This window comes from Garra rufa, chromosome 19 (assembly GCF_049309525.1).
Source record: "Garra rufa chromosome 19, GarRuf1.0, whole genome shotgun sequence".
Classification (NCBI taxonomy): Eukaryota; Metazoa; Chordata; class Actinopteri; order Cypriniformes; family Cyprinidae; genus Garra; species Garra rufa.
Genome location: NC_133379.1, coordinates 24,259,393 through 24,284,675, shown reverse-complemented (window position 1 = coordinate 24,284,675; position 25,283 = coordinate 24,259,393). Strand labels below are relative to the sequence as shown.

Below are 25,283 nucleotides of genomic sequence, written 5' to 3'. Positions count from 1 at the left end.
GTTCCACTTGTGTCAATTTTAACAGTGTCACTTCATAATTGCTCATTAAATGTTGTGAAATGTTTTTTGAAGCATACACTCAATGATGAATCCGCAGCTTCTTTTTTAAAGGAATAGTTCATCCAAAAATGATCTATTTAAGATGTAGCTATATGAGTTTCTTTATTGGATTTATGTAGAGAAATGTAGTATTTAATCACTTGCCCACTCCTTGTCACTTGATCTCTTTCTGTGACTGCCTTGAAGATGTACAGTCAATCCAAAAATTATTCAGACAGCAGATTTAATTTTTGATATTTTTTTTACTAGTGGGTGCAGGACACTATAGTTAATTTATGTAAGTGAGGACAGCAAAATAAAGTAAAATGTGACATATTATATGCAAAAATTCTTCATACAGTGGACTATCAGGAAAGTGTATAATAAATTTGGGATCAAAGACACTTTGGCCTGACCACATTTTGCTTAAGTGTTTTTTCTGTAATTGCTAATGCATTTTAACACTGCAGACTGAACAAAAATAAGCATTGCTTGGTAAATGGTCAACAAAGTATTGATTGTTGTTGACATCAGTAACATCAGTTGTTTGGATTCTTGTTTCTGTGTCGTAGCACTGCTTTCGTGCAAGGACCCATCTCAGGATCATACAGAACCGTGATACAATGCCATTCTGGAGCCATAAGACATTGATAGAAAGATAAGGCACTGTATCTGCAAAAAAAAAAAAAAAAAAAACTTTATTCAACAATTCTTAAAATTCTTAAATATCTTAATTTGGGTTCTGAAGATAAACAAAGGTCTTACGGATTTGGAACGACAGCAATTTATGACAGAATTTTAATTTTTGGATGAACTATTCCTATAAATGCTAAAGTTAAAATGCCTTAGTGATGTATTTGTTTCTTACAATGCTTTTTACTTCACAAGACATTAATTGATGGATTGGAGTGATTGAACATAAATTGCTTGTGGATCATTGTAATGTTTTTAGCAGGTTTGAACTCTCATTCTGATGGCATTCATTCACTTTAAAGCATCTACTGGTGAGCAACTGATGTAATGCTCAATTCCTCCAAATGTGTTCTGATGAAGAAAAAATTAATCTACATCTTGGATGGCTTGAGGGTGAGTAAATGATTGCTGAGTGAACATAAAAGCTTGTCAACAATGTAAATATTGAGACTTCTTTATAATCTAATATTTCCTGCTCAAGCTCTGTTTTGAATTTCAATGGGGCTGCAGAGTTTCAGGACCTTGGACAGAGACACTGCAGTCGACGCCACTCTCCAGAACGTCTGTTCACGCACAGTGAATGCCATGGTTGGTTAAAGCTGCCTAATTGATTTGCCCATTCAAATATCTGAGGGAGGACAAACGACTGCAAGTGACATTTAAAAGTCACTTTTGAAAGTATTTACTCGTTTAAAGACATAGACGGTATTTGAGAGAATACATTCAAGTGTCTCAACAGACTTGAAGTGCCTCTTATAAAAATGGTTACTTGCTTGTAAAAAGTTTTTAAAGTGGATATGGCTCTTTGAACATTAATAAAGTTTTTGTTCTAGGTTCTCTAAAGCACCAGTGAATTCTAAAAAACGGTGGAACTTTCTACTTTTCTGCTTCTAATTGGAATGTTTACTTTTAAAAGTGTTGCTCGTTGACTACTACAATCAATACATTTGTACAAAACCAAATGTCACTAACCCTCTGCTCATTTTTCACACATAGCGTTGCTTAAACACTAGAGGTTTTATAGAAGTACTGAGACTGAGGAAGAAATGACAAAATGGAGATTGTGATGAACAGTAGCCTATGATTTATGAGTTATGGGACTACAGAGAATAGAAAGTTAAAGACCAGAAAATGAAAAGTCAGTGGTCATTCATTAAATGTCAACAAAAGGTGTTAAATGTCTTTAATCTATTTTAAAGACTTATGCCTGCCATTTGCCTTCTGTCCTGTAACATTTAGTTCCAGTGTCTAAATTTAGCATTTTTGAGCTTTGTGCCAAACTTTAATATAATATCTAATAGAAATAGAGGGGAAAGTGTCACAATCTAACCTAAGCCATATTTAAACAAGAGAACCTACTGATTCCAATCACACTAAGCCTGACATTTAACATCCATCAACATGATCACAAAGTAAATTATAAATAAACGTTAAATTATAGTTTACATTCTTAACCCGAATTGTTTTCTACCTCCATAAATCACCTCATGAGGGTCAATGATAGCGATTTAGCTCATTTGTAATTGTTTAACTGATGGAATATTTGGTTTAAATTGGTTTAACCTACTAATATGTATATAAATAGTTATGTTACACTCATTTGTGAATTTTAAGGCAGATACATTACGCTGCATACCAAAATTACCGGACTGCACATCTAACGTGTCATTTAACTGTGTTCTCTATTTTAACTAGTCTAACTTAGCTTTGTTTCATCGGGACAGTCCAACCGAAAGGGTGGTCGCGTTATAACTGAGCTTTCGCTCGGCTGAGGAGTAGAAGTCGCCTCTGCATTGAAAGAGAATGAACACACGAACCCCCGCGAGAATGACTGTGTGTGTGTGTGTGTGTGTGTGTGTGTGTGTGTGTGTGTGTGTGTGTGTGTGTGTGTGTGTGATAGTGTAGTGAAGGCGCATGTGTGATGAGTGTGTATGTATATGTAGACACTGCCCACCGCTGTCGCGCTCCCCCCATCTTGCATGTGGACCGTCTACCGCCGGACGGAGTCGCACCAGGGTTCGTGCCACTGCAGGGGAAAAAAACCGGCAAGAATGGATTTCTAACAACGTTTCTCCTTTCTGTCCTTTACCCAACTGACGTCATCCTCAATGTCTCTCACAAATTTTAACTAACAAAATGAGGATTTCTTGTAATCAGCTTTTACTGCTATTCTCTTGCGTTTGGGGACTTACTATGGGTGCTTTTCCGAGCAGCGTTCAAATCGGTAAGTACGGCGGTTCACCTCAAAGACTCGAGCTTCACGTTAAGTGCGTTAAACTGTGTCAAACGAATGACAAAAATAAGACCGTCTGCATTGGGGTCAACTGCGAATGTCAGTGCGCAAATAATGCGGTTGGAAATAGGTTTTGTTGTGTGACAGCAAAGGGTCATTTTGGGGATGAATAGTTTATTTGGAATACTTTTTGTTTGTTTGTTTTTAGCTGTCAACCAGATCTTTGTGCCACGTTTTGGTTATGGCACCACTGCAGTGCTCTCCGTGGCTCTAACGGGATGTTGTTCTGAAGGTGGATCATCCTGAACAAGGGCACAAACGCAGTGAAAGTTATTTATTTATAAATGAATGCTTTGTAAAATCAAAATAACACGGATATAGAATCACAAAGCGACTTAAATATCAGTTCACCACCTCGTCAATGGACAGTGGTTTAATTTATTCCAACACTGCATCAAGCCCTGTGTCATAAGCCCTGAGACTCCTGGTGCCTGTGAGATTCCTGACCTCTCTTATTGTTTAACCAAGAATATCTATATAGTAATAGAATGCTATAATCACACTGTACAAAAATGACAAATTTGGTACAAATTTGAATGGGCAAATGTTATTGTGTGGAATTTAATGTGGTGACGTTTCAGGCATTAAGAAAGGCGTTTTGTTGTCTTTTACATTTTGTAGGCTAAGTGTAGGGTTTATCAATGACTAATCATAAACAATTTAATTAACACTGAGTAACTCTGACAAAAAATGCCAGTTGATAGGTTATGTGTTTCTTTTTAGTCAATGAAAATAGTTCCCAAAGTAACCAAAGTGTCAAGCTTTTGGTGTCACCAAGCAACGTACAGACTAAAAGCCAGAGTGGAACTGGAATGGAGCTATAGATATTTCCTTGCTCAAATTATTCTGTAATCACTCGGTTTAAAATCCACTTCGGGTTTTCCATTTAAAGATCCAGTAACATAAGCTGGAAGTGGATTGGACCGGAAGCCAGACCCATAAAATTAACAATGGCTGCACTCTTTCTTGAAAAATAAAGGTGGATTAACTAGATTTTATTTTCGTATTCCACATCCTGCCCAGAGTTATCCTTCAAACAATAAACATTTGATCATGTTGCACATTATAAAAAGTTTAAAATATAAACGATACATTATAAAAACTCTGGTCACAGTTAAAAAGCACGACAATTCTGCATGAACTCACACTCACTCTTCTAAACCACGTTGTTCTAATTGTTTTCCTGTAAATGTAATAAAGAGACTTAGATCCCATTACATGTTATAATCCCATCAGAGTTATGGTTCTCATAAAAAAGACTTCAAGTAGGATTTCAATTAAATGTACATTGCATCCCATCCGGTTTATGCGCATGCGCACGGTGTCACGCGGAGAAGTCTTCTCTAAATCCGAAGCCATGTCGCTTGCTCTGTGGACAAGCAAAACAGCAATACGCGTTTTATTTTCTAACATCTACAAAGAAGAATATTACCAGAAAAGGCAAGTTATGCGTTAGGGAAAACAGTTACAACACACGCATCTGCCTAAGCACCTTGCCACATCAACCTGTGTTTACGAGCCTCTTGGAATCGTTTAATATAAAGTGCATTTCGTGCTTTGGATATCTTAGGTCGTGCGCTTTCCCTTCAGCAGTTTGCTTGCTCTCTGGCTTCTGACATTGGTTGTTTTGAAACGTATTTTCCATTAAAATGCGATTTTGTAAAGTGACTGCACTGACGGAGTTTATCCATGCACAACAAGCAGACGCAGATCAATAATGAAATTTGACGATTATTTCCATTATCGATTGGTCGTTGAAGACTTAATTTAGGCAATAGCCTACTTTTAAGTAAAACTACATTTATTTTCTTGGTAAATGTAGTATGGATTTTCACCGTGAATAATAATGGCAATTCTTACTTTTTCAGCAAAAAAAAAAAAACAAAAACAAAAAAAACGTACAGTGAAAACGGCATTTTTAGAAAATATAATAAAAAATATTATTTATTTTTACCATGTGATCCTGTACCACAAAACTAGTCATAAGGTTTAGTTTTTTTTTTTTTTTTTTTTAAGATGTATTATCTGAAAGCTGAAAAAATACGTTTTCCATTGATGTATGGTTTGTTAGGATAGGACAATATTTAGCAGAGATATAACTATTTGAAAGTCTGGAATCTGAGGGTGCAAAAAATCAAAATATTGAGAAAATCGCCTTTAAAGTCATCCAAATTAAATTCTACTAATTAAAAATTAAGCTTTCATATATTTACGGTGCATGGAACATAATCTTTACCTAATATCCTAATGATTTTTGGCATAAAAATCAATAATTTGGACCTATACAATGTATTTTTAACTATTGCTACAAATATACCCATGCTACTTAAGACTGGTTTTGTGGTCAAGGATCACATATATGGTAAGGCTAATGAATCATATGGCAAGGTTATCCAATTAATAGGTTTTCATTTTTACCTTTTCTGAAAAACAGTTTTATAGTACCCAATATATATTTTAATATTCCAGAGAGCTGTCATATGTGTGCATAATGGGGTTATTCGCTTGTGAAAGCTCAGTAGAGTGTGCAAGTGTGCACTTGACTCATCTGATGTGGCATGTTACTTGAATTTCAATATCCTTGAACCATGTGTATTTTTGTACTCATGTCTCTTTTTTTCTTAATCAAGTAGCCAGTTTCCTATATGACGTCTTTGGTGCAATGTGTTATTTTCCCCCTCTCTTTCACTTCTCCTCTCTTCTTTCTTCCTCTCCACGCACTCTCTCTCTCCTGCAGGCGGGCTGTTCATCAGGAACACAGATCAGGAGTACACTGCCTTTCGGTTGGCCATTTTTCTTCACAACACAAGCCCTAATGCATCTGAGGCCCCCTTTAACCTGGTACCCCACGTGGACAACATTGAGACTGCCAACAGCTTCGCCGTGACCAATGCCTGTGAGTTCAACCTAAAGCTGCATACTGGATATTTACAATAATGCTGTTTTAGCCAGAGAAATAGAGAAAGGGCAGTAGGTGATATGGTTCGGATCAAGTAAACCATTCAAGCTAATGAGAATCATACCTGCTATGTGAACTGAACAGAAGCAGTAAAGACAGTAAGGATTGCCTGGCCCCCATCCAGTCTGCACTGGTGTCTCTTTGTGAAATTTGTCCTCCGGCTCTCAACTGGCACAAATACAGGCTAAGTGCATGTAGTGTACGGTGTACTCATGTACGCACCCTTCCCCCAATGCCCTGAGCCGGGCCTTCTCACTGTGTTCATGTGTGTGAATGTTTGAATGCAATCGGGTGCTTTCTGCTGACATATGTGCTGGCATTGCATAAATTGGGTTTGTGTGTTTGTGTTCAGATTTTGCTGTAATACAGTCTAGGTCTGCCATAGTTTGTTTATGAACCCCTTCTGGTATTTTTGCTTTGTGGTCCCAAGGCCTGTGGGCCAGAATGGTGGTTGTGCATCAAGTCAGATCCATGATGATACCACATTAAGGTGCACCATATTTCCAGAACATCTTTTTGCTATTTCCCATCATGCTTAATGGTTTTTGACATAGGGTCGGAGGGGAACAGTGAAGATCATCTGCGGTTGTGCTTGGACTTCGGGTTCTTGCTTTTTGTGCCCAGTTCAATTACTATTTTCGTCACGTAATGTTTAGTGCTCAGCTCTAACCACAGAATACAGTGTTCCTTATTTTCTTGTTATGTACTGTGCTGTGATATGAAGTGATACGAGGACCTCTGCTTCCCTGCAGTTGTGTTTTGTGGAAAGTTTGAAAATATGCTACATGTATTTCTTTAAGTTCTAGAAGAGACAGGAGCATAAACCCCATGCAAGCAAAACTGGAGTTTTGCAGCTTTTCTGTTACTTTTAAAGCTGGCTAGTATACAGCTGATTGAAGCAGATACACACGTCAACTGTACAGTCACTCACTTTCAGGAAAATCAAGGGATTATTTTGATGACTCATATTGCACTATACAGCTTTGGTCGAATTTAAAGGCATAGTTCACCCAAAAATAAAAAGTCTGTCATTAATTAGTAACCCTCATGTCATTCCAAACCCGTAAGGCCTTTGTTCATCTTAATTAATGAGAGTAATTAATGACAGCATTTTCATTTTTGGATGAACTATCCCTTTAATGTTCTCTAGAGAGTATGAATGTTAGTGAGAGATGTTTTGCATGCCATTGTTTTCCAGTTAAATGTATATATCAAGCAAGTTCGAGTTTATGCTGCGTAATTTTAGTACATTTAGAACATTTTCTAAAACATATATTGTTTTTTATTGCGTTTAATAGACTTGTTCTAGTAATATTTTATTAAATTTTGTTGTAAAGTTTCTTTTCGTCACAAAAAAATTATAAAAAAACAAAAGATATATTGGTATTTTTATTACATTTAATAGAATTGTTCTTGAATTTTTTATAGTCAGTTTTGCAGTCTTTTTGTCACAAACATGTTTTCTAAAGACAACTTAAGGTTATGAAAAATTTAATATAAAATATATTAGAAATTTTCTAGTAATTTCTTTGTTCAGTTTTGTTGTAAAGTGTCTGAGTGTCAAATGAATCATTTTGACCTATACAATGGATTTTTGACTATTGCTACATAAAATTGGTTTTGTGGTCTAGGTTTACATATATTAGAAATATATAGTAATTTTTAGTAAGTGTTTGATTTTAATGTTATTCTAAAATGCCTTATTTTAGGATTTAATTATTAGCTTTTCGAACCATTTGCAGTTCCTTCAGAAACCCCAGCTGGAAACCCTGTTTATGTAATGTTTAATGCACTTTATGCTGTTAATCACAATGAGTGACATATATTTTTACTCTTTGTATTTTTATATCAATATTTTACAAGATTATTTTATATAAATCAATGTAATAATCAAAGTAATCTAAAAGTAATCTAAAAGTAGTCAGATTATATTACCTACACTCTTAAAAATAAAGGTGCTTCACAATACCATAGAAGAACCTTTTTTGTCTAAATGGTTACATAAAGAACATTTAACATCTGAAGAACCTTTCTGTTTCACAAAAGGTTCTTTGGGGTGAAAGAAGGTTTTCAGATTATAAAAAGGTAAGAAAGAGATGGTTCTTTAAAGAAACTTTGACTGAATGGTTCTTTGTGGAACCATAAATGGTTCTTCTATGGCATCGATGTAAACCTTTTAAAGCGCCTTTATTTTTAAGAGTGTAAAATGTGTAATGTAATGGATTACGTTACTAATTACAAAAAAATGTAAAATATATATATATTCCAGACAACTATGGTTATAGCAAATAAATACATAAAATAAGTAAATTCTTTAGGCCACTGAAAATCAGAACTACTGAACCAACTAGGAACAAATCATTACTGTTGAGTATTTAATCATATTTTATAGCTGTGACTAAAAGATTTTGGCTGTTTTTGGCCCACAACTTTCTGTTTCCTGCTCTCGTTAGGCAATTTCACACTTTTTTTTTCTTTATTTTGACATATATGTAATTTTTCTCGTCAACACTTCCTTGCCACTGCACAAATTCATACACTCCTTATCTGGTGTCATAACATGCTGTGTTCTTCACACTCTGAGACCTGTCCCTGATGATAGAGTCTGCCCCTTGAGCGATAATGATGAATTTGTCTGAAATTTATATAGCCCATTTAACCTTCTCAGCAGATTAAACGCACGCGCCATCATCGTGGTAATTCGAGCCAGCCTGATAAGTTCCTGTCCTATTAGAGTGTATGAACAATCGGTTTCAGTTAAACAGATTAATCGGCCGGTCCGTCACTCGCCATTTTGAGCACAGTGTAAATCACTGCAGAGGAGCGGCAGCCCTGCTTGTGTAGTAGTCAGACTACCAGCGATCTGACGTGGAGTGCCACATCCTCGCCGTCTCAGCCTTTCCTTCCTTCCTCTGTGACTGTCTGCAGCTCTGTTTGCAGTGTGTTGCACATGATGGCTTTTATTCCTCGCTGGGGAGCCATCTCTGCCACGGGAGGATGAGTAGAGGACAGATTATTTGCTCCCAATGATCTTTCTGCTTTCAGCCAGCTGTTTCTTTCCCTCCATCCTCTCAGTTCTGCAGTGTTATTTTACACAGTCAATTGTTAAATTAAGCGGGGAATGGCAAATGCGTGTTTTTGAGGAGGGTGAGGGGCAATTTTGCGTAGTAGGGATTTGTGTGACCTCTAGGACAGCCGTGCAAGTGGGCATGTTTTCAGCTTCTCAGCAGTGGGTATGTCAACTCAGCAGCGTAGTGCTGATACAAGCCACTTTTTGTGTAATTCAGTCATAGCCGAGACAAGTTTGTTTCCTACCGTCGTATCAGTGTGCATGATAGCATCGCCACATGGGCATATGCCCCTCTCCACAGAGCTACGCTCAACCTATTTACTCGCAGCATCACATGAGTGAATGCTGCTTTATAATATGCGCTCCGCAGCTGGATGAAGTGTTATTGCGGCTTTTAAACCATTTATAAAGAGGTCAGCAAGTAAAACGTTTGTGATTTGTGCATTTGCTGTGGTATGTTCCAGTTATTCTAAACCCTGCAAGAACGAAATCGATCAATCAATCAGAAAACAATTTAAAATCTAGCTGTTCAGGATTTGTAAACTGGTTCTTTTTGAGATAGTTCACCCAAAAATAAAAATTCTGTCATTAATTACATATTACCCCCAAGTTGTTTCAAACCTGTAAGACCTCTGTTCATCTTTGGAACACAAATTAAGATATTTGTGATGAAATCTGAGATGGAAGAGAAACATTGTTGAATAAAGTGATTAATTTTGTTTTGTTTGTGTACAAAAAGTATTTTCATAGCTTCATAAAATTAATGTTGAACCACTGATGTCACATGGACTATTTTAACCATGTCCTTACTACCTTTCTAGGCCTTGAATGTGTCAGTTGTGTTGCTGTTTATGCAGGGTCAGAAAGCTCTCGGATTTCATCAAAAATATCTTAATTTGTGTTCTGAAGATGAACGAAGGTCTTATGGGTTTGGAACGACATGAGGGTGAGTAATAAATGACAGAATTTTCATTTTTGGGTGAGCTAATGGGCCAGCTAAAATGATTTTCAAGTAAACTTGTTTGTGACTTAGTGGTTTGAATTAGACTGATTCTGTCATTTCGAAACTAGTGATGCACCAAAATTTCAGTTACTGAAAATATTTATCTGAAACAGCAAAAATAAATAAATGTTCAGTTTCAGCTGAAATGTTGAGTCTGATATAATAGGTCTGGAATTTTGAGGGAATGAAAAAATATTTTACTCTTACTTTTTTTACCTAAAGTTCAGTTTCCCAAATTTAAGTCCAACTTTGAAAATCTATGAAGGTGTTTAGATGTAAATAAAAGCCCAAATTAAATTTGTTCATCATATAAAGCGCTCAGTGCATCAAAAAAATCCAAAATTTTGAAATATGTTTTTTAGCATATATTTTGAAATATTTTACACATTTACTGTCTGAATTGAGTAGAATGACTTTATGCTGAGGGCCAAAGTAAAGATCTTACATTTGATTTTTTGATGCACCCTAGCGCTCTAATTTTTTACGAGACTTGGGTTAAACAGCCCATTTTTACCCCAAAAATTAAAATTCTGTCATTAATTACTCACTCTTATGTCATTCCAAACTCGTAAGACCTTCATCTTCGGAACACAAAGATATTTTTGATGAAACCCGAGAGCTTTCTGACCCTGCATAGACAGCAGCGCAACGACCACTTTCAAGGTGCAAAAACCTAGTAAGGACATTGATAATAGTTGATGTGACGTCAGTGGTTCAACTTTAATTTTATGAAGCTACGAGAATACTGTTCCAAATAAAATAGAAAATTAAAAATGTAGTACTTTCTTGTACTCAAGTAATTTTTGAATTACTTTTATTTGAGTAAAAGTAAAAAAGTATTAGATGTTCTAATGTAATTAAGTATTAAATGATATTTAATATGAAACGTAATGCAGTAAAAAGTACAATATTATGCTTTGGAATGTTTAAAGTTTTCTAAAGAAAAAACACTCTGATAAAGTACAGACATTTGAAAGGTATTTTTTAAAGCAGTAAAAATACTTCACTACTGTCCACTTCTGATTTGGCATGTAAAAAGGCCTATTGTCCATAGCTGTACTGAAAAGTTTAAAGCGGAGGTCTAACACTATTTAATGTATTCTGACTGTTTTATGCTGTTAAAGAGTTGAATTGTCTTGCTAAAGTTTCAAAGTTTCAACAAGTTGGACATATGACAAAGTATTTCTGTGCCAAATACAGTCTGTCAGGGTTTATTTATTTTTAGGGGCATTTTTTAAATTCGTGAGGGAATTTTCAAAATCACTATATTATTATAATCACCATACTATGTTGTCTTTAATGTCAAATACTTCAATTTACCCAAATACTCGAATCTAAATTTTAAACTGTTGTCAATAACAATAGACTGTTTAAAATTGTAGCCTATATAAATTATACATGTAAAAACAGGAGCTCATAGGGCTACAGTATTATGACAAAAATCATTATTGTAGATTATTTTGCTTTATATTGTAATAATGATTATTAATATCGATATAGAAAACAATATAAAAACGTTTTTTTGTTTGGGCATGTCACATTCTGGCTTCACAGACAAACATATCAGTCCATGACGGTAGTCTGGTGTAGCACATGTTATGCAAAAACTACAAAATTAATCTTTTAGCTATAAACATATCTGCACTGTTTATGTTGTTTATGATGAGGAAATTCGCGAGTGTGTGCACTCAACAGCTCGGCCGTTTTCAGTGCTGATTAATCTAAGCGCCTCTGATTGGCCACTGCATTTCTAAGTTCAACAGAAACACATTTATTTGGTTAAAAGGCTTAGCTTTGCACAAAACAGCTTATACAAGCAATCTGATGCAGTGTGAGCAGATGAAAATGTAATTTTGCAAATTGACACTTATTCATTTTCACAATTTATTTTAATCGCCACAGCCATGATACATTGTTTATTAGTGCAGGGGCATTTTTTGTTTAATGGCGCAATTTTTGTTCATTTTGGTGGCATTTTTGCCATAAACCCTTGTTATTGTCCAACCCTGGTGCAGTCGCACAAAACTCCTGACTGTCCGAATTCATATGTGACCCTGGTCCACAAAACCAGTCTTGAGCAGCACGGGTGTATTTGTAGCAGTAGCCAACAATACATTGTATGGGTCAAAATGATTGATTTTTCTTTTATGCCAAAAATCATCAGGATATTAAGTAAAGTTCATGTTCCATGAAGATATTTTGTAAATTTCCTGCAGTAAATATATCAAAACTTAATTTTTGATTAGTAATATGAATTGCTAAGAACTTCATTTTGACAACCTTCAAAAGCGATTTTCTCTATATGTGACCCTGGACCACAAAACCAGTCTTAAGTCGCTGGGGTATATTTGTAGCAATTGCCAAAAATACATGGTATGGGTCAAAATTATTGATTTTTCTTTTATGCCAAAAATCATTAGTAAGTAAAGATCATGTTCCATGAAGATTTTTGTAAAATTCCTACTATAAATATATCAAAATGTATTTTTTGATTAGTAATATGCATTGATGAGAACTTAATTTGGACAACTTTAAAAATCAAAGGTGATTTTCTCAGTATTTTGATTTTTTTGCATCCTCAGATTCCAGATTTTCAAATAGATGTATCTCGGCCAAATATTGTCCTATCCTAACAAACCATATATCAGTAGAAAGCTTATTTATTGAGCTTTCATGTAATGTATACATCTCAGTTTTGTAAAATTTAACCTTATGACTGGTTTTGTGGTCCAGGGTCACATATGTCAATTTTTTGCACCCTCAGATTCCAGATTTTCAAATAGTTGTATGTCAGCCAAATATTGTCCTATTCTAACAAACCATACATCAATGGAAAGCTTATGTATTCTATGACCCTTATGGTTCTGTGGTCAGGGGTCATATATTATTATGACAATATTGCTCATCAAATTTCACAGATTAATGGTAAATGTGACTTCACCTTTATGGGTTTGATATGACATGAAGGTGAGAAACTAATGACAGAACTGTAATTTTTTGGTGAAGTTTTGTTTTCTTTCTTTATTTAAAAAAAATAATTTAGTTCTGTCACTATTGGATCTAAAAATGTCATTTGACTTATCAGCTATTCATTTTAGAAGCTTGTGGCTTCCTAGTATTTTTTTAGTCTGCAGTCCTTTGTTTTCATTGACCTTGATGTTGTTTAAAATGATAATAGCTGCACCACTGCATTCCGCTGCAAGATGCCTGACTCTGGCTCAACCAATGGCATGAGTTTGGATTGCGACTACCAGCCAAACTATTAGACACTATTTTTCAGACCCCTTTGACAGCCTGTAAGTGCCCTTGAATCGCCCTTTTGCCGAGAATGTTCATATTATACGTGCTGTTCTATTTGGTTTTGCTAGTGGTACAGAGACAATGCACTTCACCTTTAGCGTACAAGCGTATGCTCTTTCATTTATTGTACTCTTTCATTTGTCAGTTCAGATCAGAGACACAATGCTCTGAACAGATTGTTAGAGGGAATAATAGGAGGAGCTGTAAAAGTGTATGGAAACAGTGTGCAAAATAATATCTTCAGCAGCGCCTTTGTTCTGCTCCATCTGGTTTTAAAATGTATGAAGCTTTCAATCAGGCCTCTATGAACACGGCAAGAGTCTCTTTGCTTTGTTTGGTCTGTCAACAGAGAAGATTATGTGCCAAACAGATAGGACTGTGTCCATGTGTGTGTTTAAAGCCACGATGTCCCTCTGTCCCCATCATTCTCTCAGAAGGCTTTCTCTTCCGAGGGGTTTGGCTAACTGAAAAGAAAAAAATAGAGAGAAAACCGCACAAGCCAAGCGGTGACGAAAATAGCCAGGGGCTCGTGGGGACTGTTTCTCCAGATTGGATCCCTCTGTGAACGCAATCCATCCCATATCACTGTTCCTCCCTCTGTCTTAGTCTTTCTATACCATGCATATAGTATTTCAACATGGTAACTCTCTGTCTGTCTTTTTTCCAACTTGCTCATTAATGCGTGGGTCTAATGTTTGCATAAGTCTCGCTGTAATTCCTGAATCAATAGTTGTTTCCTGCGGCCATCTGCAGTGACAGTGAAGAGAGGGTGAAAATCTCCAGTGATCTCAAGTTGTTTGATGGAGAGTCATGCTTCCTATTTGCAGCTCCAATTCTCCTTTTATTGACAGAATGATATGTGTATTGAAAAAGATTTGTCGATAATTTAAAGCTGTGTCAAAATAGGGAGTTCTTATTTTGTCTTTATTAGGGTAAACTATTAACTTTTTATTAAGTTTACTATTATCTACCCACTTTTAGTTAGGGCAATATTAGTTAATTTTTTTTCTATTTTAATTTATCTATATTCCATTTTTTTTTTCATTTTATGTTTTCTATGATCTTTTAATAGTTAAATTAAAAAATATTAATTCAAAAATCATGTCCGATTAATTGGAATCATGAAACTTACACAATTTTAACCGCAATTTATTAAAAGTTAAATATTTTTGTCTTTTATTTTTACCAAATTCTGTATTTTCCATTAATTTTCTGGTTCCATTTTAATGGTTTCATTACATTTTAATGATGTCTGTTTAATTGATTTTATAAAGAATTAATTTATTATTATTTTATTGATTTCTTTTATTTTTCCCAAATTCATTTTCCATTTTAATGTTTCTGGTTTCCATTTTTTTCCTTTTTATTTTTTCTAGACTCTGTTTTAATGGTTAAATTAAAATATATATTAATCAAAAAGCATGCCTGATTAATTGTAACCATGAAACCTATACAATTTAACAGCAATTTATTAAAAGTTTATTTTAAGGAAAAAAGAAAAAAAAGTACTATTATCTACCCACTATTAGTTAGGGCCATATTAGTTCCATTTTTTTCCATGTTAATTCTTCTTGATTCCAAGTTTTATTTTTTCGATTTATGTTTTCTAGACTCTGTTTTAATGGTTCAAATCATGTCTGATTAATTGGAATCATGAAACCTAAACAATTAAAAAAATTATATTTTAATAACAATTTTATTAGAAGTTGTAGTACTGTTACATTAAGTTATATATTTCTTTCACAGTTTCTTCAAGTTAAACTGAATTTGTATTTTGACGGATTGCTATGACCCGGGATAGTTCACCCAAAAATGAAAATTTGATGTTTATCTGCTTACCCCCAGGGCATCCAAGATGTAGGTGACTTTGTTTCTTCAGTAGAACACAAACGAAGATTTTTAATGAAAACCGGTGCAGCCTGCCAGCCATATAATGGCAGTTGATGGGCACCAGACCTTTAAATGTAAAAAAAAAAAACATACACAGACAAATCCAAATTACACCCTACGGCTCGTGCCAATACATTGATGTCCTAAGACACTCAACGATCGTTTTTTTGCGAGAAATTGAACAGTATTTATATATTTTTTTACCTTTGATACACAGCCACGTCCAACTGTCATGAGCTCGAGTTTAGCATCCGGCACGTTACACGTGTACGCGCTCTGGCGTAGTATACGCAAACGCCGTAAGCGATCTGTCGCATGTATACGACACTCATTGTTTACACAGTGCACAGAGATTGTGGGTATAGCGGCTATTCAAAATGGTAATTACTAGGGCTGTCAATCGATTAAATTTTTTTTAATCGCGATTAATCGCATGGTTGTCATGAGTTAACTCGCGATTAATAGCACATTTTTATCTGTTCTAAATGTACCTTAAATTAATACTTTTTAAAGTTTTTAATACTCTAATCAACATTGGCATGGACAAATATGGATGCTTTAAGCAAATATGTGTTTATTATCAGTGAAACCATACTTGACTAGACTTACTTGTTTCAAATGTCATAGATGTTTTTCAAATAACTTGTTCATGTCTATTAGACACATGAAAAAAGAGCATGGAAACACCAGGTTCCCATTACTTCTCTTTCTTTGCACTGAGCAATTTACTTACACAAGCCTGTTTACATTATTTGCAGGACAGGGCAGCTCACTTCTTCTGAACATGCAAAATCTACATTTATTATTACATTTGTTTGCATTTCGGTGCCCACATACTGTAATTTAATGCAGCCAAGTTCTCAACAAAACTGTTTCCATTGTTTTGATTTAATATTTCTGTTATCAGACAACCAAAGTAATATGAAATAATGACTGAAAAAAATCCTGAATTATGATCATGATTCAATCACTGAAAAGAATCATTTACCGGCATCTGGACATAAGTCACTATTCCCTGCATTATTATTGCTGTTTTTAACTTCCTGTATGAATGCCTTCAGGATCCTTTGACTTTTTAGGAGTTTAGCCATTTAAAGTGATTTGATCCCAAAAACCTGCTTCTTTTATGTTTTAATGTATTGTTTTGGTTATAATGTACTGATTGGAGAGCCTGGTCTCACGCAAATGCGCACTAGCACGACTTTCTGTTTCTATTTGGCGTGCTATTAATAAGCTAAAATTAACTTTGGCGTGCATATGATATAGCCGTTTTCGCGTGCATACACGTATGTGGCTTTACGCATCAACCCCACAGCAACAATCCTAACGTAGCTCGACTCCGCTTGCATTCATTAAATATGCCAGAAGTGCCGGTGTACCTGCGTACCGGCCCACTTCAAGCACTGGAAGCAACATAATATCTGGTTTAACTGAAAGCGCTGCTTCACTGCCGCTCGCTGAACAGAGCAGACGCAGATACAAAGAGAGGGAGGTGCGCGCGCATTGGGAGACCTCATGCACATTCAGCAAAACCGAAGAGCCTTATGTATTGTTGCTAGACACTTTTCGCTAGGTTGGCAGCATTGTGCATCCATTTCTTTAACTATGGGCTAGGTAGTGGGTCAAACAGAAAATGCGCGCTGCGTTAATCGCGCGTTAATAAAATTAGTGCCGTTAAAATGAATTTGCGTTAACGCGCTATTAACGCGTTAATTTTGACAGCCCTAGTAATTACTTATCCTAATTGCTCAAATCACTTATCCTAACTGCTCAAAGCGATTTAAAGCTAAAAGATTACGTTTGCTTGCGCAAACTCATCCGGGACTGTTGACTTTTCACCGATTTCCCCTTGCGGTGTTTGCGTATACTATGCCAGAGTGCGCACACATGTAACAAACCGAATGCTAAACTCGTGCTCATGACAGTTGGGGCAATGTATCAAAGGTAAAAAATGTAGGAGTTTATGTACTCATATATTGAGGTGACAGAGGCTGAAACACATGCTCTTTAGTATGTGTGTAGTAAACAAAACCACGCGTCTGCACCATTCATTCACACAGAAACAGACAGAATGCAGGTTTGTATTTAAATATGTTTGCAGCTTAATATTCACAGATACTAGTCTATCTCACCGTTTGATTTAAGTGTACTTAAGTGTACCTACTTTTGGTTTATCAATCCCAAATTGGGCAAATCCTGTGACATTCCAAATTTTACGTTAAATTCCACTTTTATGACTGGATTCTGCAATTCCGTCCACGTTTTCTGCATTGCAGAAATCATAGGGCCCTAATTAGTGTACATGTAACCTGAAGAGAAACATAAAATTATTGCTGGCAGTAGAATAAAATATTTATGATTATAAATTTTTCAATTTAACATTTTTGCACTGTAAAATTTTGAGAGAAAAGCTGTATGGCAAAAAAAATAAATTAACTACTTGTATCAAATCTTTACCCCTTGCGGCCTTCATGGGGTCTCTGAACTCCCCTGCTCTGTTGTTGTTTTAAAGAATATCTGTAATGTGTATCCATGACTTTTTTTGTCTTCCTTCATCAAAAGTCTGCAATGTGCCCACATGTTTTAGTAAATGCGTGGCAGAGTCTCTTTTTGCACTCTGCTGAGCCATTTCCTCTCTTCTCCCCTGGAGGCAGGGCTCTGGACACCCTTTAAGTGGTTAGGATTCACCTCGTGATTGAAAGTCTCGGGCGGCTGGCTCTCTGAGGATCCTGGGCAGTATTTTTGGGTTAGGTTCGATCCTCCTGCTTCAGTGGGCTCTGCCATCTATCTGAATGAGTTCCGGTGAGGATCTGTAAATAATGAAGGGATGGAGGCGACTGTTTAAGGCTATAGGGAATGTTGAAGAGGAAGCAGGGGGGTTATGTAGCGGTGCAGGGTTTCCTCATACAAAACATTAATATGACCAGACAGTGCAGAGAACACACAGGGATGTCCAAAACACTATAAACTACTAATGAAAATGCGAACCATTTTGAATTTATTTAATGGAACTGTATATTATTTGTATACCTATTATTTAATATACTGTATGTCTTCACTTTTATACTATTATTGGTCCATTTTATCTTGTATTCGCCTCTCACAGAGCAGTTGTTTTATCAAAATTCAATTGTCCCCGTGATTAAAAAATGCTTGGTTGTTCCCCAAAGCACTCTTGAGAAATCTGTTAACTAGCGTGTTTGCCAAAGCCAGTTATTTTCTATGGATTCTTTTCACTGGGCTTTACCGCATCTATCTTAGTGCTGCGCCAATATCTCCACAGATTAGAGCCTTTGTATGTGCCTCAAAGTGTTCACTTCACTGAGCAGCTGTCTCCGTCGAGGCCAGGTAGAGCCGATAGATTGGAAACCCTCTGAACCGCTTTCAAAGTCTCTTTCACTTCCCGTGGGATTCGTACCTATGGCACCTTCCTCTGTCCTTCAAGCTGTGCTTCAGAAACACGGCGGGGCTGGAATGATGGATCACCTTAGACCCACGCACAAGGGCGACAGGCAGGCAGGGATGGGTTGATGCTGGGGACGGGGTGGCTGTCCGTCAACTCTCCTCTGGCAGGTCCAGTGCTTTGTCAGCCTCCTTTCATGATTTTTTTGCCAGCGGATCAGGCCACCGCTACAGGGGAAACACAGATGCAGACCCTTGCACGTGGATGTTAGGAGGGGTCATGGCAGACTGTTATATAAATATTTTACACTGGACCACAATAACATGGCATTCCCAGTTAAGTTAAGAAGAACTCTGGTAAAATCTTGGCAATCTTTGGATATTGTCACATCTTTTGATGCAAAAATTTGCTTGGAAATTGCTCATTCTATTTTATTATATGTATGTCACTGATATATACAATTAAAGTCATAAGTTCATATACACAGAATCTGTGAAATGTTAATTATTTTACCAAAATACATGTTATTTTTTTATTTAGTACTGACCTGAATAAGATATTTCACAAAAAAGAGGTTACATATAGTCCACAAAAAAATAATAGTTGAATTTATAAAAATGACACTGTTTAAAAGTTTACATACACTTGATTCTTAATACTGTGTTGTTCCACAGCTGTTTTTTTTGTTTAGTGATAGAGTCTCTTGTTTGTCCTGAACAGTGAAGAAAACTTTTGAACGGAAAGGAGATATATACATTTTTCTTATTTTGCCTAAATATCATATTTTTTCATTTAATACAGCCCTTTAGAGGCTACAGAAGATCGTTGTTTCCCAGAAGACAAAAAAAGTCAAATTTACCCTGATCTTCAAATTTAAAAAGTTTTCACCCCCTGAGTCCCTCAGTTGTCCTCAGTGTGAAAAGATCTCAAAATCATACAGTCATTGTTGGAGAGGGTCCTAATACAGAAAAATGCTGAAAAACCAAAGAATTTGTGGGACCTGAAATTTTTTTCTGAAGAACAGCAGGCAGTTTAACTGTTCAGGACAAACAAGGGACTCATGAACAACTACCACTAAACAAACAAAAAAAAAAATACACAGCTGTGGATCATTCAGGTAACAACAAAGTATTAAGAAATAAGTGTATGTAAACTTTTGAACGGGGGTCAATTTTTATATATTCAAGTATTATTTTTTCTTGTGGACTATATGTAAACATCTCTTAAGTGTAATATCTTATTCAGGTCAGTAGTAAATAAAAAATAACATGTATTTTATATAATCCCTTTTATTTTGGTAAAATAATTAACATTTTGCAGATTCTGAAAGGGGGGGGGGGTGTAAACTTTTGACCTCAACTGTATGTATGATTACTATTTTATTAATGTCCTCACTACCTTTCAAGGCCTTGAATGTGGTAGTTACATTGCTGTCTATGCAGGGTCAGAAAGCTCTCAGATTTCATCAAAAATATCTTAATTTGAGTTACGAAGTTGAACGTAAGTCTGGAGGTTGGAGCGATATGAGGGTGAGTAATGGGTCATCCCTTTAAAAATGGGGCCTTTATAAGTAATTGCATCCTAAATAATGCATTATAAGAGGTTTATTTTGGTGTTGAATGTTATACCAGGAAGCTTGGCAGAATCAGTACAATGTGATTGGTAAAATCCAGTTTGATGAGGTCTCTAGATTGTCATCAATGCAATTAAGAATCATCCTGATTATGAATACATTTGCCAGGACTGAAGATGGCTTTGAACAAGATGAAGTCACAGAAAAAAATGGTGTCTCCATTTGTGTCGTTATTCTTTAGAGGATTAGGAAGTGAATATGATCTCCTCATCCCCGGCTGTCCTGATGTGCCCTGTGCTTCTGAAAGCAGCTATTGATAAGTAAGATATATGCACCGTCTCTGGTTATTTTTATACCTGAATCACATTTCTTGGGAAATGAGAGAGCAGCATGACATGTACAGGCATTTTTGCTATGAAGTAAGATTGCTTTTATTTGTTTGCTAGATCTGTCAGTTGCCATATGGCACGACCAGAACGTTTGATCGGTCATGGCCCGTAGCCCCAGCCTCGTCTGCAGCGACTGTATCAGCACTAAACGCCTCCATCTTGATATGAGTCAGTCAGCCACCTCTGCGTATGAGCGAGTCAGAATGATGGAGAGGTGTAGACAGCAAAATGAAAAGCTATGGATGGAAGGATGGATAATGCAACAAAGAGCTGACACAGGAGAAAAGATGAATAAGTGCCTTGTGGTGAGGAATGGCAAGGAGTACGGGAACAGACAGGTTTATTATTCCAGGCATCGTTTGGATTTCCAGTTATGTGTACTGGAATTATAAAATTTTCCCTTTGAACTTGACCAACAAAGAGTAGCAACAAACGAGGATGTGATATTGACTTCTTATGAGAGAGTCGCAAAGAAAATGCAGAAAACTGAATGGGAGATTTTAACGCTCAGTGTGACGGCTGTAGGAATAGATATTTTACATATTTTGAATAAGCTTTAATTTTTTTTTTATTAAAAAAAAAATAGTGTTAGTAATTTTAGTACTTATTTCAGTTACTTGCCGAGGCCACACTCTTTCAATTTTCTACATAGTTTAAGATTTTCATCTAATATTTATATTTTTGTCAGAGTTCTAGTAATGTGATTAAAAATATATTTCCCAGCTGTTTTCTTCTACATTATTATTGATTGCTTTTGCCTGTGCAGTTCTTACTGCATTTATTAACCATTTTAACCCCAATTATGGCTCCACAGTTTTAGATATTCTGACCAAATGTTAAACTGTTGCCCTATTGCATAAGATCCGCTCTGTGTTTTTGAGGAAATAAATGTTTAATTTATTCCTTTTTATGCCGTATTATATCCCACCTTGTTGAGTTGGTTATGTAACTACCCTTTCCCTTGACACTTCTAATGGGGGAGGTGTAGATAGAGGAAGGACTTATGTGAACTCTGTTGCTTACTGTTAATTACTTAGATAGTTAGACTGGAAGCCTCTCTTGTGTACTGCCCCAATCTTTCTCATTGCTGTTTCTCTTTTTTTTTTTTATTCTTTGGCAGCATCAGCTCTTCACTAAAATTAGACAGGAAGATGCAATGAAACAGTAATTTAAAAGGAGATACAAAGAGGTTGACAGATAATTCAGAGCTTCTAATTGAAAGAAGCAAAGCAAAAGAGATACAAGCTGGGATTTGATCAGTGATGCTGTTAGTGAAGTTTTGCCTTCATAGATCAGGATGAACAGAAGTTCCTGTTCCTGTCTTCTCCCTGAGTATGAGTCATTTAACATGGCACTTTCTGAATCGCTGCTGAAAAAGAATCATTATACAACTGTTCCAGTCCTTGGTTGAGCTGCTTTCCAAGAGCACTAATGTAGTTCAACAGCACTGGGACTTTTCACTGTTTATGTCATTCAGCTTGTCTGTGTTTGCATGTTACAGACTGACTGTCAGGCTGTGTATGAGTGGTGGGGATTTTTCAGTGACTCAGTCTGCGGTTACATTGTTAGTAGGTGGTGACAAGCGAATGTCTGTATGAGTGAGTCAATGAATCATTCAAAAACGCAGATTCGTTCAGGACTAGCCGCGTCCAAAATTGAATACTTTGTGTTTTCAAAAGTGTACAGTAGTTTTTCCTATTGTATCGAAATTGGATATTTTTTGCACACTGCTTAAAGGCATAGTTCACCTAAAATGAAAATTACCCCATGATTTACTCACCCTCAAGGCATCTTAGGTGTATATGATTTTCTTCTTTCAGACGAATGCAATTGAAGCTATATTAAAAAATGTCCTGGCTCTTTCAAGCTTTATAATGGCAGTGAATGGGGGTAGATTTTGAAGCCCAAAAAAGTGCATCAATCTTTGATTAAAAAGTACTTCGCATGGCTCCTTTTGTCTTACACAAATGCATAATTTTACTTCAGAAGGCCTTTATTAACCCCACAGAGCTGTATGGAGTACTTTGTATAATGGATGGATGCAATTGGATGCAATTGAACAGAAATTCACTGCCATTATAAAGCTTGGAAGAGCCAGGATATTTGTATTGTAGTAGCCTGATAGAAGAATGTCATATACACCTAGGATGGTTTGAGGATCAGTAAATCATGGGGTAATTTTCATTTTTGGGTGAACTATTCCATTGAATTTAGACATACGACTCTTTTTACATACTGTTTTTTGCCTACTATATAGTGGGGAGCTAGGCATACAGTATGTCACATTAGTGAGTACACAACTCACATTTCAGCCACCATTTCACCTTCAGCTTCCTCAGCAAGGCAGTTGTCATCTTGGCGGTGTGTTTGGGATCGTTATCATGTTGAAATACTGCCGTTAGGGCTAGTTTCTGGAGGGTAGGCATCTTCATGTTCTGCTTCAGAATATACAGTATATAATGGAATCCATGTTTCCCTCAATGAACCACAGCTCCCCAGTACCAGCAGCACTCATGCAGCCCCAGACCATGATGCTACCAACACCATGCTTGACTGTAGGCAAGACACAATTTTCTTGGTACTCCTCACCAGGGCATCACCACACATGCTGGACACTATCTGAGCCAAACAAGTTTATCTTATAGTCTCATCAGACCCTAGGACATGGTTCCAGTAATTCATGCTCTTGGACAGGTTGTCTTCAGCGAACTGTTTGCAGGCTTCCTTGTGAGCCAGCCTCAGGTGAGGCTTTCTTCTGGGACGACTCCTATACAAACCAATTTGTTGCTGTGTGCGGCGTATAGTCTGAGCATTGACAAGCTGACCTTCTACTTCTGCAACCTTTAAAGCAAGGCAGCACTCATAAATCTGTTTTTTGAAGCCAGGTTCTGCACCTGACACACAGAACAAGTGCTCAACTTTATTGATCGGTTCTTGCAAGGCCTGTTCCGAATGGAATCCATGTTGGAAAACCTCTGTATGACCTTGACTACTGTAGTCCAACTCAGTTTCAGGGTGTTACTGAACCTCTAATAGCCTTGGCAATCTTTGTGGAGAGCAACAATTCTAATTCTCAAAAACATAAACATGATGAATAGGACATGTGGCTTTGAACGCTTAAGATACATACTGCTGTTATCACTGCCAGATAACAATGTTGCTAACACAATATATTGGCACTTTGGACAAGTTCACTTAGGGTGTACTCACTTTTGTTGCCAGCTATTTTGACAATAATGGCTGTATATTGAGTAAATTTCAGAGTACTGTAAATCTATACTGCTATACAAGCTGCACATTGACTACTCTAAAATATATCCAAGTTTCATTTCTACAGTATAGTTCCTTGAGAAGATATACTAAAATGGTTGCTGAAATGTGAGGGGTAGCTCACTTTTGTGAGATACTGTATTTGTATACAGGAACTGTCTTTGTGGGTCATTGACTCATTTGCTGAAATGATTCTTTCTAAACATTGATTCATTCAGGAAGTAAACACGAATACTGTGTGTTTCTCCGAGACGTGAAATGGTTCTGGGGCTGCTTTTTTGGAATTATTTTCAAATAAATATTTCAAATATTTCAAAACCAGACAAAATATATGCCAATGTGGCATTAGAAACATACTTTATACAAGTATGTGAATGCAGCTGTAACAGGTTGGCAAGTAGTCATATCTGCATTGAGTTTTAGCTTCTAGAGTGGCAAGATTGACTTCATTGCAAAATGTTTTGGCACGCAATTCATAACCAGAATAGCTGGGAAAAATATGCTACTTAAGTTAAATCCAGTTCCAAGAAAGATGAATACACAGTTCTGTCATGAAACTCTAGATGGCGCAGGCCGATAGGTTCTAAATCAATCTGATATAATCACATCGTTATTCACATGGCACAGCTGATTGGTTTCTTTTCAGATCAGCAGCCAGTGAGCTTGCTGCTCAACATTCAAATACTTGCTGTAGCAGTTGCAGCACGTTTCAGAAACCCTCCACCTCCCCAGCTCCACCTGTATAGATCTGCTATGTAGTGATTACATGTATGTTACATAGGGGGGTTATTTCCTACATGCTCACAGCAGCATGTCTGTGGATGTACTGTATTGGCAGTAGCAATTCCGCCAAGACCAAATACATTAACATTGTCATGTACATTGCCATGCTAAACTCTAAGGTTGTCATGACAGTAGTATAAAGATAACCATATTAGCTTCCACACATCACACAATAATGTTCTGTTTATTCTAAGTGCATGCTGTAGTTTTGCCACTTTAAATGGTCAAACTCTTTAAAGTCTTAATTGTCAATGTTTTTATCATTCATCAGCTGGGAAAAAATGTTCCTGAAAGTGTGATTATTGTTATAGCTGTGGTCTACTCTTTATCATCCTTGGTGTAATTGGCCTTATCTCAATGTTAGCTTTGTGTTTATTGAACTGTTATAGAAAAGCAATACCATATTGCTTAAATGCAAAACAGCCTAAACTCCCAAATGTGGCTGATTGATTTGGGTTTAAAGACATTAATATATAGTGATTCAGTCCATCCATTCAGCCCAAGTTGTCTTTTAGCCGAGCTTTGGCTCTATTGATCAAGACATTAATACAGTAAATACACACCCTCTGGATATTATAAGACCAGGCAGGGATATTCCTCTGGCACCTTTGCAGCACT

General features: G+C 36.4%; 1 protein-coding gene across 1 annotated transcript in view; it reads left to right on the top strand.

Annotated features, from left to right (window-relative positions):
• Positions 1-2,639: 2,639 nt before the first annotated feature.
• Positions 2,640-25,283, top strand: part of LOC141292653 (glutamate receptor 4-like) — a 102,882-nt gene continuing 80,238 nt past the window's right edge. The window contains exons 1-2 of the mRNA XM_073824688.1: positions 2,640-2,956; positions 5,763-5,921. Of these exons, the coding sequence (XP_073680789.1) occupies positions 2,869-2,956; positions 5,763-5,921 (247 nt within the window). The 5' untranslated portion in view covers positions 2,640-2,868. The remainder of the gene's footprint in view (positions 2,957-5,762; positions 5,922-25,283) is intronic.